Source organism: Diadema setosum, chromosome 5 (assembly GCF_964275005.1).
Source record: "Diadema setosum chromosome 5, eeDiaSeto1, whole genome shotgun sequence".
Classification (NCBI taxonomy): Eukaryota; Metazoa; Echinodermata; class Echinoidea; order Diadematoida; family Diadematidae; genus Diadema; species Diadema setosum.
In genome coordinates, this window is record NC_092689.1 from 20,907,306 (window position 1) to 20,935,293 (window position 27,988).

At 38.9% G+C, this 27,988-nt stretch overlaps 1 protein-coding gene across 1 annotated transcript; it reads right to left on the reverse strand.

Annotated features, from left to right (window-relative positions):
- Positions 1–318: 318 nt before the first annotated feature.
- Positions 319–26,642, reverse strand: LOC140228635 (uncharacterized). Its single transcript, XM_072308882.1, has 6 exons — positions 26,562–26,642; positions 21,504–25,329; positions 18,184–18,456; positions 6,921–7,010; positions 5,138–5,318; positions 319–1,070 (listed from the first exon to the last, which is right to left on the reverse strand). Exons 1-2 carry the CDS (start codon positions 26,640–26,642, stop codon positions 21,772–21,774), a joined length of 3,639 nt encoding a protein of 1,212 aa, XP_072164983.1. The 3' UTR covers positions 319–1,070; positions 5,138–5,318; positions 6,921–7,010; positions 18,184–18,456; positions 21,504–21,771.
- Positions 26,643–27,988: the final 1,346 nt, after the last annotated feature.

The following is a 27,988-nucleotide window of genomic DNA, read 5'->3' on the forward strand; positions in this document are numbered from 1 at the left end:
TTTGATCCTCTCTCTCTTCATGGGAAAAACTCCAACGAATTCATACTCTTAACCTACTTCATAAACGCATCCATATTAATCGCCATAAACGTTTTCTAAAAAGTAAAAAAATTGATATGAAAATTTATTACAGATTAGCCAAAAGCTTACAAATATTACATACAATGTATTTTCTGCCACAATTTTTGTTTTGTGAAGGTCAAGTTAAAAAGCCAGAAAATTGTATTTTTTAAAGTCAATTTCCTGACACTTCAAGACATTTCATAGAAATGCATATATTCATATTTATATATTCATTAGAAAAGGGGTGGTAGGGAATTTCATTGGCTGTAGTAATCTTGACAGACACCAACCATGGAAGAATAAAATAGGAAATTGAAAGAAAACGTTTATGCAAATTTTGGGGGCGTGCGTACGCAACAAAATGGCCGCGCCCACTAAGAGCCCAGGTTAAAGTACATGTGCTGCAAGGGCCTTTGATAGTGCAAGACGTTAAATTAAGAAACCAGATTGACAGCTTATCTATTATCTGTTAAAATCAAAATTCCATTAAACATTGTACTGGGGTTGCATAGACGGTAAAACAGAAAGGGGAGAAAGGGCCATTAAAAAAGAAAAGAAAAAAGAGAAATTTCATTACATAAACGATGGCCGAGAGATCTTCCTCCATATACCCCAAAATTGATAACTTAGAGTTATGAATTTTCTTTTGTTTGATATGTGGGCTCCAGTTTAGGACCTATATACACGTAGGTATATTTGAAATGTAACCACATCAAATTTATAGGGCCTTTAATTAGGGTAATAAACAGGGAACTGTTGACCAAACATTCAGGATTACAGCCCTACCAATAATACGTAAAGTTAGAGTTGCACCTCAGTGTGCTATGACAGGGCTCCCCTGCACACAGTACTCCCATCTTTTGAAGAAGAGCTCCCAATAAACGTACATCATGTGAAGAAGTGGGTGATAGCCATTATCCCAGCCATAGTGGTACAGGTACTTTTTCCATCCTGTTTGGTAAGCTGAATCAATGTCTGTTGCTGCTGTGTGGTTGTCCCATTAACTTCTGAATGGAAATGATGGAATGAGTATGGCAGGTAGAGAAAAGTGAAAGAACTATGATGTGACCATTGACTCTGAGGAGATATTGAATAGCTTGGTGAGAAGCACTCAATGTCATATTATCTAACACACGTTTTCTACTAATAAACAGGGAAAAAAGATAAAAGGTACAGTAGAGCAAGCATCCCATTGTACCACGCACATAAACAGGGCTCGACAGAAATGGATGCTGGGCCAGCACAGATATGTGTTGGGGGTCTGATCAGGCCACTACGCTTCAATGTCGCGCCACCAAAAGAAAAAGTTAGTGTGAAGCCTTGCACATAACATGACATACTGAGTAACTTTCAGTGCTACACCAACATTTCCATCTAGCAGCAATAATCATTGCAACTGATTGACAAATTGCCCTACATCGATGTAAGAATTTCATGAATTTGAGCAATAATCATGTTCAATATTTGAAATTGTCAAAGACAGTATACACATGTACTCATTTTGAAGATATGCTGAAGAATCTGAGCACAAACATATAAGCCTCAAATGAATGAACGAAGTGAGAAATTTGTTAAATTGTATTCGCCCAGAATTTTTGTGTATCTCACTTTTCTCTATCATTGATTTCTCTATCATTGAAAAACTAGAGCACTCTGCTAGGGGACCCATTCGAGCACATGTATCCCCCAAATTGGTCCCCTATACCCCATTTGGATGTCACTTTAGACCAAAATGTTGTACATCAACAGGGGATCATTTTTTGCACTTCAGGCATTTTTCTCTTGTTTTCACAGAATTCACCTTGTGCCACTACAGGTTATGAGTAGCAGTCTCCGAATACACTGGGTTGTGATCACTGTAGTAGACAAGAAATATGACGTACATGGCATCCTATAAAAGTCAGACCAATGAGGCCACTGTTAATGACCACTTTTGTTACCTTGAATAACCCCATCAACTTTCATAGCAAGTTTGAATAAAATCTGACCGTGGAAATGTGACTGATAGAGCACATACTGTACAGTGAAACCCCGTTATAACGAGGTCCGTGGGACCGGCGCTATTACCTCGTTATAACCGGTACCTCATTATAACCGTACGCATCAAAAACAAAGAAATACATTAGCGCATAAACATATAACATATCCCCATCAATGAAACTTAAGAGCATCCTTTGCGTTGTAATTACACAATTATGGATCATTTTTATTGAGAGAATAAAGGGAAATTATTTGTCAATTAGATGAAAAAGTAGGGGTTGAAATGAGTTAATTCTTTATTTTTCTTCCGAAAATCTCTTCGCATAATAGTTGCACATTATGTTCTTGAGAAGTATGTGCCTATATGTTATATTCGTGATTCTTTCTACACCTATCTCTTCCTCTTGTGTTGAACCATTCTGAAAGAATGATATTTTTTCGTTTGTGAAATACAGTGTAAAATGATAATGAACAAAATCAGATTGTATAAAATGCGTTTAAGTTTTTCTAAACACCAGCGCAAATAGAGTAACATACATGCGTTGTTTACCGTAACTTGCGAGGTATTTTTACGCTGTTGGTGCCCAGCGGGAATGCCATGATAATTCGGCTGTAATCTTATACAGTACACTGTACGTGTATGATCGTTGCGCCCGAAGTTATTAAAAATGTGTTCTTTATTTTCTGCCATAAATCTCTTCACGTTTTGTACAGCCGTTCTTGAAAAATATGCGACAGGATTGAACTTGGAAGATTGTGATCCTTTTTATGCAAATCTGTACCTCGTAGACCATTCTGAAATAAAGAAAAATCTTCGTTGTGAAATGCAGTGTTAAAATTGTGATAATGAACAAATCCGTATCTATTCAAACTGTTAAACATGTTTGTTCTTTTTCTGAACACCAATTAAGTAGCTTAACGTGCGTTATTCAACTATTTTTACTCTACTGTCAACCGGTGAGATCGCGATGATTTCAGAGTAACTTACATGCGTCGTTTACCGTAACTTGCGAGGTATTTTACGCTGTTGGTGCCCAGCGGGAATGCGATGATTATATTTTCATGAATCATTTCGGCTGTAATCTTATACAATGTATGATCGTTGCGCCCGAACTAAATGCGTTCTTTATTTTCTTCCGAAAATCTCTTTGCGTTTTGTACATCTGTTCTTGAAAAATATGCGACAGGATTGAATTTGGAAGGTTGTGATCCTTTTTACGCAAATCTGTACCTCGTAGACCATTCTGAAAGAAAGAAAAATCTTAATTTTGAAATGCAGTGTTAAAATTGTGATAATGAACAAACCCAAATCTATTCAAACTGTCAAACGTGTTTATTTTTTTTTCTGAACACCAATTAAGTAGTTTAACATGCGTCATTCAACTATTTTTACGCTACGGTTAACCGGCGAGATCGCGATGATTTCAGAGTAACTTATCTACGTCGTTTACTGTAACTTGCGAGGTATTTTATACTATTGGTGCCCAGCGGGAATGCGATGATTTCATGAATCATTTCGGCTGTAATCTTATACAATGTGGTACTATGATCGTTGCGCCCGAAGGGATTTAAAATGCATTCTTTGGTTTCTTCCGAAAATCTCTTCGCGTTTTGTACAGCTGTTCTTGAAAAATATGCGACAGGATTAAATTTGGAAAGTTGTGATCCTTTTCACACAAAACTGTACCTAGTAGACCATTCTGAAAGAAAGAAAAATCTTCATTGTGAAATGCGGTGTTAAAGTTGTGATAATGAACAAACCCAGATCTATTCAAATTGTTAAATGCGTGTTTCTTTTTCTGAACACCGATTAAGTAGCTTAAACTATTTTTACGCTACTGTCACCCGACGTGATCGCGATGTCATGAATAATTTCGGCTATAATCATACACACTCATATTTGCTAACCAGCAAAAGAACTGGAAGTTGGAACTAGAAATGGAAAGGTTATAATGATGAGTTGCACACGCATTCCAATTTTCCATTTTTGGCCACAAGTGTCGCTACATAAAAAGTTTTTGAATGCGTTATCTTTTTGTTTTTCTCGTTGCGCTGTGGTCTGGCCTAATATCACGCACGCGTATCTCACGAAAAAGAAAATCGAATGATTATGTTCAATAATTTAGTATCATTATTATTACTTTTATCATTTATTTGGCAATAGCAAAACAATACAAGTGACAACAGAGAAACAAATAAAACAAGCAAAACACAAGAAAACAAAGTGTCAGGCTTTCCCAGTTGAGCTTCCCTAAGGAGCCGGGTTGGAAAAAAGCAATCAAAATCACTATGACCCTTGGGCCTCTCCAACCAACTTAAGGAAGCACATCAGGGAGAAGTTGAACAGAAAAGAAAACAAACAATACAATTTCAAATTGAGCATGTAAACCAGGTGGATTATTGTACAAACTAGAAATATCATTATGGCGAATGGGTATTAATTCCACCACCCCCCCCCCCCATAAAAAAGTAATAATCCAGTGTAAAAAAAAATTGTTATCAGAGTACATCTCAGCATCGGAACATCGGAAGGTATTCCTGTGTCTTATCGCGTGGTTTAGAAGAAAACATGCAACGAACGGTTCTCTGCAAAACGGGAAAAAGACATGGATAGCGTGAATTTGGTTTTTCATGTTTCGTTTGTCACGTGTTTGAAAGTGGCAAGTCAAGAAATTGAACCTCGTTATATCCGATCAAATTGCTTATGTTTTTCTTTATCATGATGCACCGAAATTGTCCTCATTATAACCGGAATTTCGTTATAACCGAACTCGTTATAACCGATTCGTTCTGCTATAGGTTTACATGCAAAAGAAAACGGGACCGACGCGATCACCTCGTTTAAAGCGGTTCCTCATTATAACCAAACTTGTTATAACAGGGTTTCACTGTACAAGGAATGTGACATACATCCAGGTCAGAACACTTGGGATGTTGTCACCACAAACTGTTGTGTCCTACATGTAAAGTGGCCACCAATACAGCTCCTTAGCAAGTCTAACAATCATGTTTACATATCAAATTTGAAAAAAAAAAAAATTGGTTGAGAAACACTGCCAGTATCGCACACACAAGCAGACCCTGTAAAATTTACCTTTGTGGGTATGAAGTCAGAACAAGCGAGGATGCCATGACCAAAAACGATAGACGTCTTGTTCTTACAGTAATGCACCTTCATGATCCAAGAAGAACTGCAGCTGGTAGAGCGCCCACAAGAAAATCTCTGCAGTGGAAGTGGCGGTGCGACAAGGCCAACTCTAGGTATTCTCCAAACTCTGTTCGGGGGATACAATGATTGGTGTATTATATCAGTGACTGGTTTAAATGTTGAAATTTTGAATTGAAACTTTTAGTTTAACTAATTTGGTCCCACCCAAACTCTGTTCCTCAAAGAAAAATACAGTTCGGGTGTGAGTTTCTTCAATTTGTCTCCCTCTACAAATTACATTTTTTCTGAAATATTTAATTTACAGATCAGCAGTTGTGATCTTAACAAATTCAATTTGTAGAGGGAAACAAATTGGTAGAGGGAGATAAATTGAAGGAACTCACATCCCTCTGAATAATACCTTTCTTTCATTTACAAAATACTGTTGCTGTAAGTTGCAATAAGTATACAAACACAAAACTTAATGTTTATTGGTGATTAACATGCATTGACTCTGTTGTAAATTTCATCACCTGGGGGGAAAGTCCATATAATGTCCCCTGAGATGATCAAATTTCATCTCAATTTGATTGAAATCAAGTTGTAGCCAAAGAGTTAAGGATGTTCCTCGATCAGTTAAAATGAAGTCCAAGTCATTTCCTTTAAACTTCCCATACCGTAACTTTGACCCATCCGAAGCCCAAATATGCAAATAAAACCACAGGTTCGTGTGCTTGTTTTTCTTCTATGGGACTTTGAAGAACATGACAATCTGCCATCCAGTACAAAAATGATAGCATTATAGGATCAAGACCATGATAGGCAACTAAATCTGCAATGGTGAATTTAAATCCCTACAATTCTTTCAAAATCCACTTTATTTCCCCCAAATTTTCAAGATTTGCAGAAAAAGGTACCCAAAATGAGGAAAAGGTTCTGAAGTTCGGGTTTACACTCTTTTTCTTGAGCAAAGCACTGCTCTCACGTGGCAGAAACCACCAAAATCTATCAAATCCTTGTCAAGGGCGTTTTCTGTTACAGGTGGGCTAAAGGAGAAGGTTCATCAAACTTATGGAGGGGGAGGGGAGGGGGAGGGGAGGGGGAAGAGGGTGAGGGATCTAGTGGGGGCATGTTGCCAACTTGTACAAATATCTATTCCATCACTCTACCTGCCAAGTTTGGAGAAAATTTGACCATGTGTCTTCAAGAATATGAAAATGAGAAAATTGGCTCTCAATCTGATCCACATCCCCCATTTCACAGGGCCTGAATGTGGAGGGCGAGCACCCCTGGATCAACAATGAACAAATTTGGGCTCTATTTAAGAGTTTAAGAGTTATAATTCATTACTGTATATAGTTGATTTCTATGGTAAGTCTATGGCAGCCTGTGTGGTAAGGAAATTTATAATTGATTTGATCTTTTGATAAAAACAGGGTTCTGGTTCTGGAGAAGTAGGTATCTACATTGTATTACAATTACAGGGCTTTGGGGTACCCTGACCTTAAGCCATCCCCCCCCCCCCCCCCCCCCCCCCCCCCCCAAGGGGAGGCACTAGCTGTTGCATGGTGAAAATCTGTCATGGGGTTTTAAAGAAGAAGCTGAAAATGTAAAGTGTTTATGCACAACGCACAGATGATGAACAACAAATGATGCACGCTGGACGATAAGTTATTGCAATAGCTCACACACAAACATACAAAACTGCATTGCATATCCCACCATTTACCTAGACATATACCACAGGAGTGAATCAGCAAGATCCTCTGGATGTAGAGATTCAGCATTTCAACTGTTGCTTTCCTCTGGGTCATGTTGGCTGAAAGGAAATATGAAACTGAAGACCTGGGAATCAAACACTTTACAACAGCAAAGCACATATTTTCACAGAGAATATCATTTCACACACAAATTTTGAGTTGTTGTGTCTATAATCATGTTGCATGGTAGTCCCATTCACCGATCGAGGTCAGATATAGCTAAATTGTTGAGTCCCTTCTATCAGAATTCAATGTTTCTTTACAGTGGAATTCCACAATAGCAAGATCATTGGTTCCAAACGATTTTTCTCGTTATATCCCAACTCTTGTTGTATCCGAACATGTGGGAAAAGTACTACACTGTAGAAACCTATGTAAACAAGCTGTTGTAAAATTAGGTTATACATGCATTGTATAATATGACAATGCCATGATGATGAACAGAAAAACAGGAAATTAAATGCTACGGGAAAATACTAGTACCGGTAGAGCATTCTCACAATAATTACAGTAATACAGGTGAAACTCGATATAATGAACTCTGCTATAATGAGATATCGGGTATTACGAGGAAACTTTCTCAGACCCAACTTCCTTCCACACAAATCTATGTAAAGATGCTACTCTTATAGCGTGATGGGCTATTATGAAATAACTGCTATAACGAGATAAATTTTGCAATTTAAAAAAAAACAAACAAAAAAAAAACAAAACATAGTTTACCAAACCTGTTATAGCAAGGTAAAACAAAATCTTGTAAGCAAAGCTAATACTTTGCCTGTATGATCATGTTCGAAGATTCTACCAATGTACAGCTTGGTGATGAGAGTACAGTATATATGCATTGCAAATTGTGTCTAGTACAATTTCTACAGTGCACTGCACCCAGCACTGCATATTTAATGTACAATGTACCGGTATGTATACATGAACAGAGTGTGCTACAGAATGTACGGCCCTATATGCCCACATCTATCGTCGTGACATGGCAGATGCGAGGCAATCTGATGCTGATTGGTTGTCTAATCGGGAATTCCCAATCTTCACACAGACACACTGGCATAATATGCAAAATGTGTCACACACAGCATCGATACGTATTACTTAATATGTACATGCAGAACATGTTCAACCCTTCCCCATGTTGCCAGAGTTGGCATAATTATGCTTTCTGACATAATTTTAAACGCTTCAGCATCTAGCATTATGCAAGGCGTAATTTGACTATTTTTAGCATGATTCTAGCATAATTGCTACAGAAAGGAAATATGTGTTTTGTGTACTGTGGTACTGCTTTTTGGTTTGTTTATGTTAGTTTGTTGCTTGATTTGTCGACTTGGATGAAAATGACAAGAAAAAGTGGTGAGGATTTGCTTTTTGTGTTTTTTTTTTTATTTGTTTTGGCGATTGGTTGCCACAGTTCAGTTGGAAGCATAGAATTGAGGACTTTTTTTTTTTTTTTTTTGCTTGTCAGCTGATTGGGCACCATAATTTGTATGAAAGAAAACATGAGGACTTTTTTTTTGCTTGTCAGTTGATCAGACACCAAAATTAGTATCAAACTAGAAATGGCAAATAGTATGCCTCTGCCATAATGCATGATTCTCGATCCTAATAGGTCTATAGTATATACATGTAGACATCAATGTGTGATTACATTTTCATAAAATTTGAAAAATATTAATATGACATGTTTGTCACAAATGTGTTCAATGTTCACCTTCCTTGACCTAGCTTTAACTGGATGAATGGGAGAGCATGTATTTGGGGATTTTAGGACTTTTACTTGACTTTGACCCTTTCATAAGTTAATGCATTCAGTAATTTCAAGTTACAGAGAAAAGTGCAATTTCTGTATTGAAAAGTAAATTGTTACCATTTTCATCTGGCTTTTGACCCTTGACCTTTGACCCTAGAATTCTTAAGAGACTCACTGTCAGGCAGAACATGCATAAATATGTACTAAGTTTCAAGATAACTTGAGCCACTTGGGAGATATGGAAGAAGTAGTAGAGTTCAGCACTTTCACTTGATCTTTGACCTTTTGACCTTTGACCTGTTTGGGGAAAAAAAAAAAAAAAAACTTCCCAGAGAATCTCTATTGGATTATACATGCATACACCAAGTAAAACAAAAAAAAATCCAGCAGGCATTGCATAAATATGAGGGAGAAAGTAAAATTTTGAAGTGCTGCCCTTGACCTTTGACCCCTGACCTTTAACCCCATGAACCTAAAATTCCCTAGATGATCACTGCCAGTCAGTGCATGCATATGGGTCAGAATTTTGAACGATGTACAATTGAGCAAAAACAACACCAAATTTTAAAAGTAGGAATTACTCAAAACCATTTATCTTACCCTGAAAGAGCATAACTCAAGCTTTAATATGAACCCAATTATACCAGGATGTTCCCAGAGGAACAAGTTTTTATTCACCATGGAAGTTTACCATGTCCAGAGCAGCGAACGTCGGTGAGGAATAATACTATACATACATTTGAATACCATTTAACATAGCTTCCAATGATCTGATTCAGTTTATAATCGTAACGAAATATCTTAAGGGATATGTGTATGTGTTCACAGAATATTAAGATTGTACTCTTAACTTGTACGTAATGGTAGACAACTGAATATTTAACCAAATTCGTTATTTCTGTTGAACTATTACTGTTTCGCTAAACACTTTCTCCACTTTACACGCATTTTACAGAAACTCAATATTTCGACCTCTTATTTCACTATCCCATACTTTCATTCTTACTCCCAAATAAGATGCTTTTTTAAGATGTATCTGATCTAGGCAGTCTCTATAACCCCACAAACATACCATAGTTTTCATCACGGAGGTTCGCATATAGCTCACGGACGTTCGGAACAAACAAGATATTGAACAATGCAGTTCTCTTGAGTTGGAAACGCATTCTACTCATAACAAACAGCGATTTCATGTTGAGAACAACTCCTCTGCAAAATCCTACATGATTATTATAAAGCTTGTTTATCTTTTCATGCTGAGGAATCAAAGAAAACACTTTTTCCATCTCTCGTAGATGAACGTACAAACGTACGTGTAATCTCAGTGACGTAGTCCATCTGATGAAACATTACGCCTTATCCTTAGTATGTTCCATCAAGCAAATCAGTGAACTCAGTAATTACAACGACTGCCATTTGTAAATCAAATGACAAGTTATATTTTGTCAGTTGTAAGCAGGCCATCGTTAACCTCTGAAAATTGGGGAAAAAAGCTATTTTTCACACACAGTGCTTTCATTACCATTACCCAAATAAATTGGATGATGTTTTTGACATGTTTTATCATAACTCTATATAGATGTCTTAACCAAAGATTATTAACCCAAGTCCGTATGAAAAAACAAACAAACAAAAACATAGAAGATCACTTTAAGAGTCGACTGATTTTAAAAATTTAACGCTCCCATGCAATCGCGATAAAGTGCACGTCCTTGAGAACGAATATATTTATCAAAATTTCGTAATCACGAAGTAAAGATTCAGGTCCTAAATTTGTTATCTAAAGTCTACGATGCAAAATTTGCTTATAACGAACACGGTCACAGCTGAATATGATAAAGAATTAACAAAGAAAAACAAAAAGAATGTGCTCCGTTATCGAAATATGAAGTTTAGCTGCGGAGGGCAAGAAGAAATCCCTCTGCGTTTGCTCCTTGTGTTACACACTGTTACCGAGGACAATTTGTGTAATAGTCAAAAATGATATAAGGTTTGTTACTCCAAAGTTTCGTCATAACAAAACACAGTAAGTCCATATAACTTAGATGGATTTTTTTAAATTTCATTTTCGGAATAACAAATCTTTGGAATAATGAATCCAGGTAATAACGGACATTCGGAGTAACGAATCTTTGGAAGAGCGTACAAATTAAAGTTCGACCTCAAACCTATTACTAAATCATCACTTTTTTCAACATGTGTTTTCAAAGTAAGCACAAAAGCACAAACAACTTGCCGATCTCTCTTGTCTCTTAAATGTAAAAAAAAAAAAAAAACAGAATTGCAAAAGAACATTGCTTTTCATTGATGAGTATAAAAAACACCATGTCATGATAAACGGAGGATTTGCTTGTTTTCATCAGACAATAATTGTGTACTGCATTATTCTTTGTTCGCTTATGACAAAATTTCGATGAATAAAAAGTAAACAAACAAAAACAGCTCCTCCAGATGAATTCCGTATAACGGGAGTGCACTGGCAATTCTTTTCTCTTTGTGTTGGAGCTCGATCCCTTCTCCGCTTCTTCTAATTTTCATTCAACTGCTTCCACGTTTTTTCGAAACTTTTACGTTTCTTCTTGACACATACCCATTACAGACTTCTTCCGTCATTTCATCCTTTTCGTTTCAATATATTCCGAATGTGACTACGTAGCACTTTTCGGATTTGTTTTGTTTTTGTTTTGTTTTTTGGTCGCAGCATGTTCAGGCTACTTATGGAATGAGAGAAAAATCGTTAAGAGAAAAATAAGAATGTACATAAGGCATAGAATATTATGACAATTACAGCGAACGTCCGAGATGGAGACCAAAACTGGATGTGTTCTGTTTGAGATGGCAGCTACCTTACTCAAACGATATACACGAGGAGCATCTGTCACTAAAAGTGGCACTGTTCCTCTATCTCCTATGTAATCCATGGACGTATATTCTACCAACGAACATCTGCAAGTAAAACATTTTCCTTTTGTTAATGCAGGTAAATTGAACGTTGAACGTTATTCACTTTTGAATATGAGAGACTCAGTGACTTAATGATATTTTCGAGTAACATTAAGTTATCATACAATGATATACATGTAATTGTAATTTAATTATCAGAAATTTCCTTTCTCGGACCGAATGTCCGTGAGCGAAACTTTCAGAACCTATAACAGTGCAAATTGTCTCCAAAACCTAATCAGAAATAAATTTAAATGCACAGAAATAACAGATTATGCAAAATTCCAGTTTCCTATTACTTTGTTTTCAGTGTTTAGCTGTATTTAAATAATTAGAGGGAATACAAGTGTAAAATTGCAAGTAAATTTTGAGCTGTTTGTTCATCATGATCACATACCGCCTTAAAAATTCAGAAACTACTGCTCCAAGCTCATTGTTTACTTTGTAAAACATTACTTCTCGTTATTTGAGCTGAAAGTTTTAAAGAATAGAGGACACTTTCGAGACAAGTTATCCCTATTGGTCGGATTGTTTACGTCACGGACATTCGCTGAAATTGTCATGGACGTTCGTTCTACCACAAGGGTCATGTTCCAGGACAGATAGCTGATCGACAGAACATACGTAGCCTTCCTAACTCTTTCAAAATTTCGAAGAGGTATTTTAAATGCAAATTATTAGAATTTTGACACCATTTCAACTTATACATTGCTCAGAGAGGGAGTAGGAGGTGGATTTTCATAGAAAATATACACTTTTTGCTTGGTTTTTGGTGAATTGTATAGTCCAAAAACTGTAGACGAGCCCCAGTCCGCTCCAAACATGGCATGCAGCTCCTCGGCTAAAAAGCCACAGGTAAAATGTACCTGCGCCATCAAAGCAAGATGGTGCCCCACTCGATAATGTTTTGATCATCACGGACGTTCTTTTTTTTTCAAGGAGGTTCATCTTAAAATGTAATTTCGGTTCGCATTTGACAAGGGATGGACAGAAACTCAAAACATACATATTACCATGTAGCTAGATCTTAGTTGATTACGACTCAGAACAATATCGTCAATAACGTTCAATAGGCTACGATCTTTATTAGTAAGTAGCGGACCCACGTCCGTGACGAAAACTGAGTATAATTTTGTATAAAAGAATGTGACATCCAATGTACAGCCATCAGACGTACAATTTTTGCAGAATATGTACATTACGTGGAACACCAAATTTTCATATACATTACAGTTGGGACAACAAAGTAGCATTGCAGCAGCGATAGAGATAGAAGCATCACGGACGTTCGCCTGTTTAGGACTTTAATATTTCAATTGTTCTCTATAATTTTATACATGCTCATAGAGTTCTTATAATTTTTATGGTACATACAAATGATATGTCAGATTCAGAACATGGTCAGATAATAGATGCCACGCACATTAAAAAGTGACATCATTGGTTTGAAAAACAAAAATTGTTGTGAAAATAGCATTTTTACCGTATTCTTACGTTTTTAAGTTCTTGTCAAATGCAAAATATCAGTCAAAAGTACACCAATCCATACATTTCCTGAAAGGAATTTTACCAGGCTTTGAGATGACATGAAAGAAACTGGTTTCTAAGATCATCCTGGTGTGTTCTAAGGGAAAGAGTGTCATAAGGTGCAAAATTGGCAATTGTATATCGTTCAAAATTCTCATCCATATACATTATTATACTATGTTCCATGAAGATACCTTAAATCATTTCCAAGATATAGAGAAAAAAATGAAATTTTAACATTTTACTTGACCTTTTGACCTTTGACCTCATGACCCCAAACTTTCACCAGAGCAGCTTAATTGGATAATACATGTATACACTAAGTTTCAAGAAAATATCTTCAGGCATTGCATAGATATTGGGAAAATAGTGAAATTTTGAGCATTTGACCTTGACCTTTTAACCTTTGATCTTGAGCATGTGCACCCAAAAGTTGATAGGCACAACTTCACCCCCTAATACACATACATGCCAAGTTCCATCAGGAAACCTAAAAAGTTTTTTTAGTTATGCTGTCCACAAAATTCATTACGGACGGACGGAAGGACGACGAAGGATGGACGGACAGGAGGACGGACAACCTGAAAACATAATGCCTCCAGCACCACTTCGTGGCAGAGGCATAAAAATAAAAGAACAATTGGGCACCACAATGTGATTATTGAAAGCACCATAATGCAACTGGGCACCACAATTCAATTTCATTGGTAATTGGTGGTTTGTTTGGTTTTTTTTTCGCTTGTCAACTGACTGGGCACCATAATTCGTAGAAAAAATGTGAGGAACTTTGTTTTTATTTTTTTGCTCATCAGCTGATTAGGCACCACAAGTGGTTGACATGATGTGAAATATGATAATCTCATACCAATTCAGTATAATTTTAGGCTGCTTCACTCACAATCCCATTTTTCACGCTGGCCACACTGACCCTTCGACACATAACACACAATACAAGCTTACCAGAACCACAAACATCGTACCAGTCCAGAGACGATCGTGACAGGATCGCACACAAACCTTACATTAATTACAAATTCGAACATTCATTAAGAGACACATTCTTAATTATTTAAATTGGCAAAAATGTCTTTTTACACATAAAGAAGAGTAATTCTCTCATACACATTGCCAGGTTATTAGTATTACTTGAAGCATGATCTGTGGTGCCACATGTACGAATTAGTGTCTTTATGATGTTTTTCATACCAACTGATATAACGAGATATCGGCTATTAACGAGGAAAATAGTTCAGTCCCGACCTCATTATATCAAGTTTCCCCTGTAACAAAGAAATATATATTCTTGATGTTGTTGTCGATTGTTTCAGATTTGGCAATCTTATGTAGTAATAGCGTAAGGCGATGCAGTCTGTATCATCCGAGTTTGTGGATAAGAGTAATGTAGACCTGTCTATTGCTTGGAAGATGTCATTGTAAAGTACATGTATGACAGACTTGCAACAGCCCTTGCATATACCACTGTTATTTGAGGGATAAGAAGCATTAAGGATCCAGCAGTAGCATCCCATTCTAAGCCCTGTACACGTGTATCTGTATAACATAACACATTGGGTGATTTCAAGTTCTGTGCTAGTGCTAGTGCTATCTCAGCACTAGCATCGGCGATAAAACCGAACCTGAAATCAGTTCGTGTTGGGAGGTTGACTTCAAAATTATGACATATTTCCCGTACTTTGTGCTGGGCTCAGTGTTGAATGTCGTCTGCTGAACCAAGCTCCACCATTTGTGTTAGCAAATACATGCTTTTTTCCCATTTGCTAACACGAGCCCCTTGGGATCATCATCTTGCCATTTCAAGTTCAGTGGTGATGTCAGCATTGCCGTGCGAGACCCATATTCACTTTCATAATAGATGCACGTTTTACGTGCAAAGTCTATGCTTATTATTGGGAAATTTGAGCACAGAAAATGGGATTCCATCGGGATCTATGCTAACGCAAAAGTCGCCCACGTAATGTTTACGAACACTCCAGACATGGCTACACAAATCTGAGCCTGGGAGCAAAATTACCCCGTTCCCAACAGGAATCTGGTTATGTGTGTATTAAGTTTATGGGAATTTAAGAATTCAGTATGGAACGGGTTATAAGATAGTTGTATTTAAAGGGATGAAATTTGCGGCATTTTAATCTGTCTTCCTTATTATGTGCCTAAAACTATAAGCAGTCATGGCTTCATCTGCTAAAGTGAAAACAGTTCTAGTAAGGGTTTGAGAACCCGTCTGGCACCATTTCATATTTGCTTGCAATGTATCGAAAGAGTCCACCAAGAAACTTACCTGGCTAACGTGATTTGCTGGGATGATCGAGTTGTTTTGGAGTATTTTGAGATCAAAAGTGTAGAATAATGAAAGTCGGTAAACCAACTTTTATTCCAGAAAGACCCAGGCTAAGACCCCGTTTACAGTGCGGGGCTCGGCCGCGGCCGAACCACGGCCGAGCCCGCCTTCATTTCAGTGTAAACGTGCAAAAAGCCAAATGCGGGGCCAAAATTGGCCGCGCAGTTGGCCACGCTCTGGAGGTGGTCACGGCCCCGGCCGAGCCGCAGCTGAGCCCGGCCTTTTCTCAGTGTAAACGCAAACTGGGCCAAATGCGCAGCCAATTTTAGTCTGGCTTCCAAACCCTCTGCACGTTCTATTTTGTTATTCAGGATATTAACCCCCTCAACGTCGAAAACTAGTATAGTTTAAGGTGGCTTTGTCCTGCAAAGGATTTTTCCTTCGGCAAAGGCCTTTGCCCGAACGGCGACTTCGTCGCCACGGAATCCAGTTGGCAAAGGGTCTGAAAACCAGACTATACCAAATTGCGTTTGTTTACAAGCAGAGCGCCACTACGACAAAATATTGAAAGGTTTGAAGTAAAAGCGCCGCGGAGCCCAGCAGTGTAAACGGACAAAATTGCGGGGCTCGGCCGCGGCTCAGCCGCAGCTCGGCCCAGCCTCGCACTGTAAACGGGGTCTAACTCAGTCTCAGGGACAACTTGGCCCTATTTCAAACAATTTACATGCAGTTTGTGATCGGCATATTTTACACATAGGCACACGTTCATTTTGTATGTGTGCCAAAGAGGTTCTTTGATGCACGCATTGTATCAACTCGGCCCATAACTATGACCAGTCAGAACGCGAAGCGCTCCCATAGTACAACACTGTACAATCCAGAGGGACAACTCTGCCCCGCCATCAAAGCGAGGCCGAGTTGTTACTGATTCTGAGTTAGCCTGACCCCTATCGGATAAGTTCTGTGATTGCGACTCCAGCTAACCTTTTTGCTTAATATTTTGCTTTTGTCGTTAAACAACAAATATCTTGTTATTACAACGTTATTCCACACATTTCTTAGGCATACAATTATACGTGTACATTTTGGAGCGAAATTTGACAATTTTGCAAGGCATACCAGAACTACGTTTTACCTTTCAATATTTGATTATAATCACACGCAGTCACTTTTTTCATTGCGCAAATTTCCGCAGACTTCGCGGTGCTGTGATTCCAACATCTAGCGCTGGGGATCGATAGTTGGGATCGGATATCGTTGCATTAATCTGACCGTCAGCGTTGGAAATCGATTTAAGGCTGTTGCATGGGAGACAGCACTAGCATCAAACCTGAGATCACCTATTGAGTGTTATGTTAAACATATATAGACTGCTTTGAGGGGTATTTTCAGATGATACTCAATTGGCATATCATCAACTGTATCTCTACAGAATCTTTTTTTTTTTTTTTATTCCCATTTCATTCTGACTGATTTTTTGAATGCAATATCTAAACAATGAATTGATCAATAACATGAAATATTCCATTATTCAATCTCATGCCAATATCTAGCTAAAGAAAATATTTCATAAAGTTAAATTATCTGTGATGTCAGCTGGGTGCTATTTGGGGCCCAGGATGATGTCAAATAATTAATCATATCTTCAAAACTAAAAATCATCTTATCATTTTCAGTGGGCATAAAGGTAAGAAGTATCACCTCATCTTCTTGGACAGTGCTTATCAGTCAGACTATTATGACGAGTGTGTATGTGTGTGTCAAAATTTTAGAATGCTCAGAAGGACTTCCCAACAAATTTTCTACATGTTTCAGACAATTCAAAGTGTTTAAAAATTTCTGTGCATGCCTGTCCATCTGTGCTTCCTTGCGCGCACAAGTGAGCAACGTGAAAACACACTTTCTCTTGATTTGGATTCATAATACAACCTGTAGCAATTTCCATTGATTTCCAGTCAATCTTGTTGAAACTCTGCTCATGTGTCTACGCAAAAATATGCATTGCAGTAATAACAATGTATCTTAAATGATTAACATCATATTTTTCTAAAAGTACTACTTTGATTTCTGACCCCCCCCCCCTTTTAAGATGTGTCAATCAGGGGCAACCAATATCTGATCACCCCCTCCTTGCATATTACATGTACTTAACTCATCCTCAAGTGATTCATTTCACGTCTCATTTATACAGTCAACCTCGCATACCTCGAAAATGGTTCGACGTACGCAAACTTCAAGGTCCGCGTACGTCGGATTTTCTTCGACTTATCCGACATTTATGATGTTCAACATGGTATCTGTTACAGTGCCTACTGATTGTTTGCATGCTTGTCAATTGGAATTGAATCGACTTGAATATGAATGAATGGAATGGAAATGATGTTCTTCTTTCAACACTATTTTCTGGTGGACAATTAAATCACCTATCACCATAAAAACAAAAAGAAAATACCGGTACGTAATCGAGTGCAAGATGGGGTTGCAGAACATGCGTGCCGAATGTACATTGCGTGTGGATGTGGTGTGTCTATAGAATACTGTGTATGCATTTGTGTAATATTCGTACACATCATGTGGAGAAACTTGTCGAAACACAAACTAAATTTACCCAAGCAGACAGTTACACAAGAATCACAAGAATCGCATTCTTAGCTTTGCAAACTTTTAATATTACGCACAACACATGGGTGTACATGTAGCTCACCAAGAACATCTAGAGCTACTACAGGGAGTGACGCAATGTCGCACCGCTACGCACCGGTCTTCCATGTGTCTACCACCAGCACTCACAGTCAGTGAGCAGTGCCTAGCTAGTTATGCTGTATTGATGAGATGAACACGTGGTTATACATGGATGAGAAACTGGCGCAATAAATGGCAACGCACCGTGCACGTGGCGAACATCATACAGTGTATGTGTATGCGTGCACAGATGCCTGATTGGGAGAATAATGGTCGCGTTGAGGGTGACTCACGGCTGAAAATACAACGCAAATTCAAACAAAACCAGATGTATTACAACATGTACAGGTGCTACTTGGTTGCCAAAGAACAGTAGTAATATTGCAAGATCAGATTCGGGCTACGAGTACAGTGCCATCAACTGTAATCATAAACATTTACCGAAGAGGACTGTTAGCATAAAAAAAGGAGAAACAATCCTAGGGGGCCCGATACAATTGTGCTAGAAAAGGGGAAAAATTTGAATTACCGAAAACTCAAATAAAATTCAAGTCAAAACAGGGGTAAAGTGAATGATAATTGCCTGAAAACTGTGCAGTGTATCTTTCTGTAAAATCTAAATTTATCTGAATAAACTGCTGTTAAATCGTATCTATTCTTTATTAGGCTAGGTCTACTTCCAGATCATATCCCACCATATTTTCATAATCGCATCATTGAAAAAAAAACCTAGTAGAAATGTCGCTAAGGCGACTGGTATGTCTCCGCCATAATGCATGATTTTCCTAATATGTCTATAGTACATGTGGACAATGTGTGATTACATTTTCACAAAATTGGCAAAATATTAAAATGACAAGTTTGTCACAAATGTGTTGAATGTTCACCTTCCTTGACCTAGGTTTAATTGGATGAATAGGAGAGCATGTATTTGGGGATTTAAGGACTTTAACTTGACTTTGACCCATTCGTAAGGTTATGCATTGAGTAATTTTCAAGGTATGGAGAAAAAGTGCAATTTCTGTATTGAAAAGTACATTGTTACCATTTTCATCTGGCCTTTGACCCTAAAATTCATAGGATAATCACTGTCAGGCAGAACATGCATAAATATGTAGTAAGTTTCAAGATAACATGAGCCACTTCCGAGATATGGAGGAAAAAGTTACCGGTAGTTCAGCACTTTCGCTTGATCTTTGACCTTTTGACCTATGAGGCAAACAAAAAAGAAAGTTTCCAGAAAATCTCTATTAGGTTATACATGCATACACCAAGTGTTCAAAAAAATAATAATCCTGCTGGCATTGCATAAATATGAGGGAAATAGTAAAATTTTGAAGTGTTGCCCTTGACCTTTGACCCCTGATCTTTGACCCCATGAACCCTAAATTCTCTAGATAGTCACTGCCAGTCAGTACATGTATATATACTATGTTCCATGAAGATACCTTGAACAATTTCTAAGGTACGGAGCAAAAAATGAAGTTTTAATATTTTTACTTGACCTTTTGACCTTTGATCTTTGACCTCATGACCCCAAACTTTCACCAGAGGATCTCAATTGGGTAATACATGTATGCACTAAGTTTCAAGAAAATATCTTCAGGCATTCCATAGATATGGTGGAAATAGTGAAATTTTACGTATTTGACCTTGACCTTTTGACCTTTGACCTTGAGCATGTGCACCCAAAAGTTGACAGGCACAACTTCACCCCCTAATACACATACATGCCAAGTTTCATTAGGATACCTCAAAAGGTTTTTTAGTTACACTGTCTACAAAATTCATTACGGACGGACGACCCGAAAACATAATGCCTCCGGCACCACTTCGTGGCGGAGGCATAAAAAAAGTATTCAGTGCTTGCATTCTCAGGGGAGAGGTAATGAAACAAACTTTGTGAAAAGAAAGAAGTTAGAAAAGTACTATGCAGGAGATTGATGTTTGGACAGTGGACCGTGAGTAATGCCAAAGATGATTAATTAAAAGAAAAAAGATTAAAGATTAAGTTTAAGATTAAGTTTAAAGATGATTGCGTTGATTAGTTAATCACACAAGACAGATGACAAACGAGTAGGTTGTTTACTGCAGATGGTCAAACCTACATGGGGTAGTGTTTGAGTACTGCTTCTTTCAAGGCAACTTTTCCCCTTCTTTTTAATATTATTCATAAATTATGGTTCAGTTATGTGAGATTTTTTTTTCTCTACATCTATCTCTTCTCCCTCCCGTCTACTCTGGGGTCCATGTACGAAAGTCCCGTGAATGTCCAAGTCAGGAAACTTCAATAAATTCCTATTACTTACAACATTCAAAGATATAACTGTCAACACCTAGGTGCGCCACGACGGTTAAGAAATCTACACGCACCGCATGACTATCACGATCGCAACTCAGAACACAGTGGTTAAAGAAAAGAAGATGCTGGGGCAGACAGTAGCGCTATCGTAAGCACTCCATTGGAATGGATGCTATGTGCATGCCGTGTACGTGTGTAGGTACATGTAGGTGTGGGGGATTTTTCTTGCCAGCCATGTATTGCTTTGGGCGCACAATCGTATTTCCAATCGAGTGTGAAAAGACTTGTAACATGTCTTTGCTGTCCACGCGCACTTACTCGGAAATGCTGACTGATGTTTGCAATTTTGATTCGAGCAACATGCTGGGAAAAACTATAAGTTAATTAAGATCGGGACATTATATTTCCCTTCGAGGTAACCGAACTTCGAGTGAGCTTTTGAGCTACGCGAGTTTTAACACAAGGGAACTCCATAGGAACAATCGGGACTTTCATTTTGCCCAAGAGGTTAGCTGATATTCGGCTAATCTGATGTCGAGGTAAGCGAGGTGGACTGAATTTTTTGTTACGTTGAGGTGAGCTCCTGGGGGACCATAACATCAACAAAACCTTACATCAAAGTCATCTGAATCTCTTTTATATATTGAATAAAACTAAATGAAGTTTTTCTTGGTATAAAGCCATCGTACTAGCAAGTTTACACATCAGGCGCTGTCAAAGACATTTGCATTATGAATGTATCAGACAAGAGTAACCTCTTGTGCTACGGAAACCAAGCGTTCACAGTATACATGCAAATGTATCAAAAGAGAGCAGTTTACTACAATGGGGCAGTTTAGTACTATGGGGCAAATTGGGTACTACAGAGCTGAAGGCATCGTTAAGTTAATGGCCCCGATTTCAACCAATCAGAATCAAGGATTCATCAAATGAGGTACATAACTGATTACAGTGAGAACCTAACTATGTGATCAGTACATAACATAATAAATCCATATGAATAGTCACATATGGAGAAATTATAAATTCGTTATACCAACCTGCAAAGTGATTCACGCTGTTGTAGGTGCCACTCATCAGAGGGTCTAAGTAGCAAAATTGCACATATATCTTGGTACATATCTAACTACTGCTCCAAGAACATAGGCATCTCTCTTTCAAAAGTCATTGCTGAGTTGTGTGGTGCCATTTCCAAGGCTGAAACTTGCATGATCAGCTGTAACATTGTTTGAAGACACAAGGTACAGAAACATCAAACTATGACATTAACTGCTACAGCTGTATTCTAAGTTTGAATCACTGTAAGGCTCAGTAGATGTGGTGCTGAACAGATCTGTGAGGTTGTTCTTGACCTTGCTGTCCTTGGGGGGGCGGAGGTGGGGTTGGAGTTGGGTTAAGGTGCTGTAGTGGTTGGATAGTCGACATGAAGGGGCTTGCCTGCAGGTGTTGCCCTCCTTGGTTTGATGGTGCGAGGTACTGCCGGGGCTGTGGCAGGGAATGAGTTGCCTGGTGCACCGGTGCCAAGTGTTGGCTAGAGCCTGTGAGGCCATAAGGGGTTTGCAAATGTTGCCCGAGTGGCTGTGGTGGCATTACCCGATGACCAAGCTGAGATGCAAGATAGGAGGCAGCCATGCCTGTCTGTGGAGTGGGCACTGACCCTGTTAGTGTGAGGGCTTGGGAGGCCTGTGTGGATATAAGTGAGTGCTCTATCCCAGACAGAGGTTGTGAAAGTTGAAAGGGTGAAGCAGTGGGCCTTGGCATTAGTTGTGTCACAATGGTCCCAGAGGGTGTCATGCTAGGTTGCCTTGGGATGTACTCTCTCTCCTGCTGATTGGGCTGGGGAGCTGTAGAAGAAACTGTGAGTGTAGGTGGCATACTGGGTATCAGCTGTGATGACAAGGAGACCAGGTCTGTCATGTTTGGAGCTGGTACATGAGGAAAAACATGATGCTGAGGCCTTTGTTGCAGGGGTGAAGACAGGGGAAGCAGGGCTTCCTGTTGCATCTGGGTGGGTTCTGAAGCACTGACTCCAGAAGAAGTGAATGTAGCTGATTGCATTGGCTGTATAAGACTTGCACCAGAATTAATGAGCTGTGGTGGGGATGGCAAGCCAGACTGTGATGGCCCAATGGCTGCAACTCCTCCACTGGACAGAGGCATTGGTGTGCTGCTGCTAGTGGGTATCATGTACACAAGGGCGTTGGTGGATGCCGACGACACAGATGTCACAGTTGTAATGACATAGGGGAGAGGATCAGTAATACATGAGCTGTGTGCATTGACAGGTAATGTCTTGGTGAGCTGATGGGTTACTCCTTGATCAGCATCTACACTTTCTTGCTCTGTATTATTTGCTTGTACAGAGCCCTGCTTGGCATGTGACCCCTTCTGTGAAGCAACTCCTCGAAGTTTCATCTGGAGCAGAGGGAGCTGGTTTGTGGCTTTGCGCTTTGGGCGCCGCCTTATATGTTGTACATGTATGTTGAGGGCATCGGAAGGCATTTGGGATTTGCATTTCATCAAGATGCTCGATAGTTCTTTAAGAATGTAGGGTAGGAGATCAGGTTGCACCTTGTCATTCTCGAGAAGAAAAAGTAATTGGTCATTAACATTGTATATCTTCCTCAAGTTAACACCAGATGTTTCATCATCTTCTAGTGGAACTGGGTCTGCATTGAACAAAATCCCAGGATCCCTCATCTCACCACCATTGTCACCATCATTTCCAACATTTTCACCACCATCTAGAAGATTGTCAACAACATCATCATCATCATCATCATCAAACCCATTTTGTTGGTTGATCTCCACAGCGCCTTGCTTTGGAGATGAGATCTGCTGTGCAGGTGGATGTCTTGGACTTCTCCTCAATCTCGGGGCTGTAAGCAATGGAGGAGAATGTAGTAGAGGAGGGTGGGCATTTGAATCTGTCTCAACCAACTGCTGTCTGACCCTTTGCAAGAAAGGAATTTGCATTTCCCTGTGAACCCTGTGAATGTGACTGCACAGCCTTGATTCTTCACTGCATGTACAGGTGTACAGGTGTGGACACAACTCGGCACACTGCATATCCAAGCAGTTGGCACCACACAACGACTCCCTGCATACTTTTTTCACACGTTTGACATTCACTACAGCTGAGTTAAATTTGACTGTGTACACTTTTGACATCACTTTGATCACTCCATCTTCAGGAATATGCAAGGATTGTTCATGCTTTGAGCAGAGACTGGAGGACTGACATAGCAGAAGTGACTCTCGGCTGGTAGTCTCTTTTTCTTCAACAGTTAAGAGAAAATTGACCAGGTCATAAATTTCATTTTCAAGATTCTTGTTTGAAAGGAATGCTCTCAGTGGCTTGTGGAATGTTTCATCATACAGTGATGTGTTGATCTGATCTGAAGAGTAGTTTCCATAGCAACTAGCCCAAACTGGGCATCTGTCTAGGTAAGAATCTTTAAAGTACTTGATGAAGGCTTTGGCTTTTAGGCGATATCTATTCACAAACTTGCTAGTCATGCTGGTAAACTGAGAGATTACAGGTTCTTCCATTAGCAGCACCAACGACACATAGAGTTCACGGCGGAGCTCCTTGTCCATTACAGTGGCATGGATTTGCTGGATCCAATCATTGTGGACATGCCACTTGCAGAGTATATGAGTCAAATCACTACCAAAGACCGCAGATATGATGTTAATGCAGCTGGCCGACTCATCTGTCATTATACCAGTCAGGGAAGATTTGTGGCATACTTCACTGATTGCCTGAAAGAAGTACAACAAAGCATTCTGATCATCTGGGCTACAGATAAGATGTGCCACTGGACAACCTCTGCCATGGTCATCTTGTGTGCAGACATTGACAAGAAGGTAATCTTCATATTGCACCGAATCAACACATAAAAACTTCATTTTTAATGCTTCTAAGATACGCAATTGTTGCTTTGTCTGCAGGGCAATAACCATGGGACTATCATCGACAGTCAGAGCATCTCCTGTGAGATTACCGATAATGTACTGCCCACCATCTGGTTTATACATCATAACAGGGTTATGTCCATCAGTTCTATGCTTCTCAAGGAGTATGGCAAGGTTAGAAATACTGTCTAGACCTTCAGGATTCTTCTCTGCCCTCTTGAACATGTTCCTTCTCATCTGCTGTATGTGGTGCTTGGAGATGCTCTGCTGCCTCTTGAAAACTGTCAGATTCTCAATGTTGCTATGGTTTGGACGAGCAAGATCCTTTTGAATATCTTCCACTGTCACCCCGAATGCCAGTTTGAGCTTCAACTCATCACGTAATTTCTGTGGAAGGGGATGGAACTTGATATCACTTGATAACAGTGGGTGTGAGTGGGATCTGTAATATGTGACCTTAACGTGTCCAGTTTTCAAGCACTTGGCTGTGATGATTCTTGCTGGGCATATCATGTCTGTCTTCACACAACCTTTAGACATCTTACGAGATGTCTTTCTTGCTGGACTTCCTTTGGCCTTGTGACTTCGGGAGCTTCCATTCCTCTGGCAAGCATAAGTCTGATGAATGCAAAGGGAAGACTTGATTGCTCCCCTTTCTTTGGAAAAGTAGGCATAGTTTTGACTCTCCTCTCGCTCTTTCCAAGCAAAAAATTTGTCTTCACTTTCAAAGGACAACTCTGACTTCTGGGTGGACATACCATGTTCTTCTTCAAGGTGTTGTATCAATTTTGTTTTGTGGTAGAACTCTTGGTGACATCCAGGATGAATGCAGCATGTTCTGGCATTGCTGGTAGTCTCTACCTTGTGTATTTTGCGTAGGTGCCTCTGGAGGTTGGTCTTTTGTGTGAACAGGTGGTCACACTTACTGCAACAGTACTTGCCGTCTTTCTGCAAATGCAACAAGCATACAAATGAAGCATTAAGTGCAGTCTTAATGTAATATTAGCTACCCCCTGCTTGTTCATGGAATACTGGAAATATCTACAGTTTGATGCCATATTCCATGATGCCAAAAGCCAACTGGGTATGGCACCAGACTGCAGATACTTCCTTTAGTTTGTATGAACATATAGAGGGCAACAATTATATCTCTCAGTATAATCTCATTGGTAAATTTTCCATAAAATCCGTTTTTTTTAATCCATTCATATGACAGAAACTTTGGTCTACCCATCACTTGTGCTTTCTTGTCTTTCTTTCAGTAAAAGTAACTGCTGCTTGCAGTGCTGCTAGCTAGTGGCTAATTGCAAAGGTTCAAGTGTGTGCAGCTATGATGGGCAAAAATGAACAACATCAACTGATGCAAAACATAAGATACAACAGGAGCAATGCCTCATTCACAAAATATAGGAAATATTTTGTGGTTGATTGACAAATAAAGATTACAGAATTTAAAAGATAAACAGATTTGAATTGCTTTGTGCTCATTTTGTAAATGCCTGCTGTGATTGTGAGGTTGAAAGGTCAATAAGAATTTATCATTTTCTAGTAATAAAACATCTGTTTCTCCCCAGAAACTTCCCCAAATCCCTGAGGTAGGTCTACTTGGGTTCATTGATTTTAAAGCTGATTTGAGTAAAAATCTTCATGTATTATGATTCTGGGCTTTTTGGTGAAGTGCAGATTTCTCTGGCCAATACATTGTCACGCTTGTGGCCAGTTACAGATGGGCAGCAGAGCCACATGCAGCACTGCTTGTGCTGCAGCTGTGCTCTCCTAGCTGGATTGGATACATGTAGCTAGAAGATGCTGAGCTTAATCTCATCTCTGTGCTTAAATGGTCGTCAATCACTTTCATGGAGTCAGTCACATGACATTGACTAAGAAAACTGCATCTAGTTCCTGAAAATATATAAGAAACTAATTGTTTTTCCAGTACCATTTACAGAAGGCACTTTATACATGTAAACGAAGTGAAAAATCATAACATTTTACATGTCATGTAGACACACTTTCACCAGGTCTGTAAATGATGTGAGAAAAGAAGTCCATGGAGCAGCCTACTTGACCCAGATTTAACTAAGCTAGTCATATTCACAAAGATATTTATTGGTTATTCTTCTGGAAATTGTTCTCTATTTTGGTTATCCTCTTGTAACTGTGCAAAAGAGTGAATTTACCATATTGAAGTGTAGCCTGCTGGATGACAGAGAAACCTCATCTGGGTCCATGGCTTGTGGTGCTCTCGATGTATGGTGCATGGCCTTTACAGAATACAGACAAAAATATGACAAGATAATCAGTGCAATGACATGAAAATAAACACAGATTTCTCACCACCAGATTTTGTTGCAGAAAACTAAAATTACAAATTGATTCTAGGTAAAGAATCACAAGATATTCAAAGTAAACTGGACAGTGCTGCATGTAAGTTGAAATCAAATATAAGTCTCTGAATACTCAATTCTGATCTACTTTTACCAACTTATATCAGATTTTCTGGCTAATGTATGATTAAATCCTTTTATGCAACCCTGGACACACAGTGTTTTTTAACATACTCAAATGATTTCAGTAAGTCTACCACACATGTACATCTATGTACATCTACGTGTACATCTACAGGAATACAGCCTGGATACACTTCTTAGTGAAACTAAAAAAGCTCAATATCTGGCATGTGTTAAACCTTTGTTAAAAGAATGAGGAAGTAACGAAATTCATCCAAAATCTTCCATAGAGTCAATTCTTTACTTACATAACTTGTACCCCAAAGTACTTTTAAACATCATGTCGATTGTGCTTAAAGGAAACCAAAACTCGAAGGCCTGAATTCACAAAGGTGGTACAATCTTGTCCATGGTTTAAACCATGGACAAAGACCGTAGTTTTTTATGGGGCGCCAAGTGTCGCAATGGCCTATTTCGTTACGAAATCAGTTATCTCGCTGACAAAATGACCATTTATACAGGTATGGTCAATTTAAATTGAAAATGTATGTCTTGAGATTCTTTTTGAAACCATCAATGGATGATGCTTCTCTAAGAGATTTTGGTAGGCCATTCCATAGTGTGGATGGGAGTATTTAAAATAGAAATCACTCTTGATGCTGCGTGGCCAGGCGGTCGATCAGGTGGTCGGGCGGAAGGAAGAAGGGGCAGTTGGTCAGATGGATGGTATGGTTAGTCAGTTGCAAAACTTGTGGCTCAATTTATCTCATTTTTTGAGCAACTGATGTAAAATTTGCCATGTGTGACTGCTGTCAAAGGTAGATGTGGAAGACACTTCATTTAGTCTGTCGATATGGAGTAATATGTTACAAGAAATGTGTTGCCATGGCAACATCAGTTTTTATACAAATCCTACAAAAATATGTTGTTTGACCTGACTCCCTCAGTTATTGAGCAATTGACACCAAATTTGGCATGTGTGACTGCTATCATAGGTAGATGTGCATGACACCTTTTTGTCAATATCCTGTAATGCATTGCCATGACAACAAATTTTCATAAAATTCACACAAAATATTGCAGATTGGATTACTCTCAGTTTTAAAGCAGTTGAGTTGAAATTTTGGACATGCCATCACTGAATGTAATGTAGTTGT

Coding starts and splice junctions, on each gene's coding strand:
- LOC140228635 (XM_072308882.1), bottom strand. CDS start 26,642: ATGCACCATACATCGAGAGCACCACAAGCCATGGACCCAGATGAGGTT. Junction 25,330..26,561: donor GCAGGCTACACTTCAATATG/GTAAATTCACTC, acceptor TTGCATTTGCAG/AAAGACGGCAAGTACTGTTG.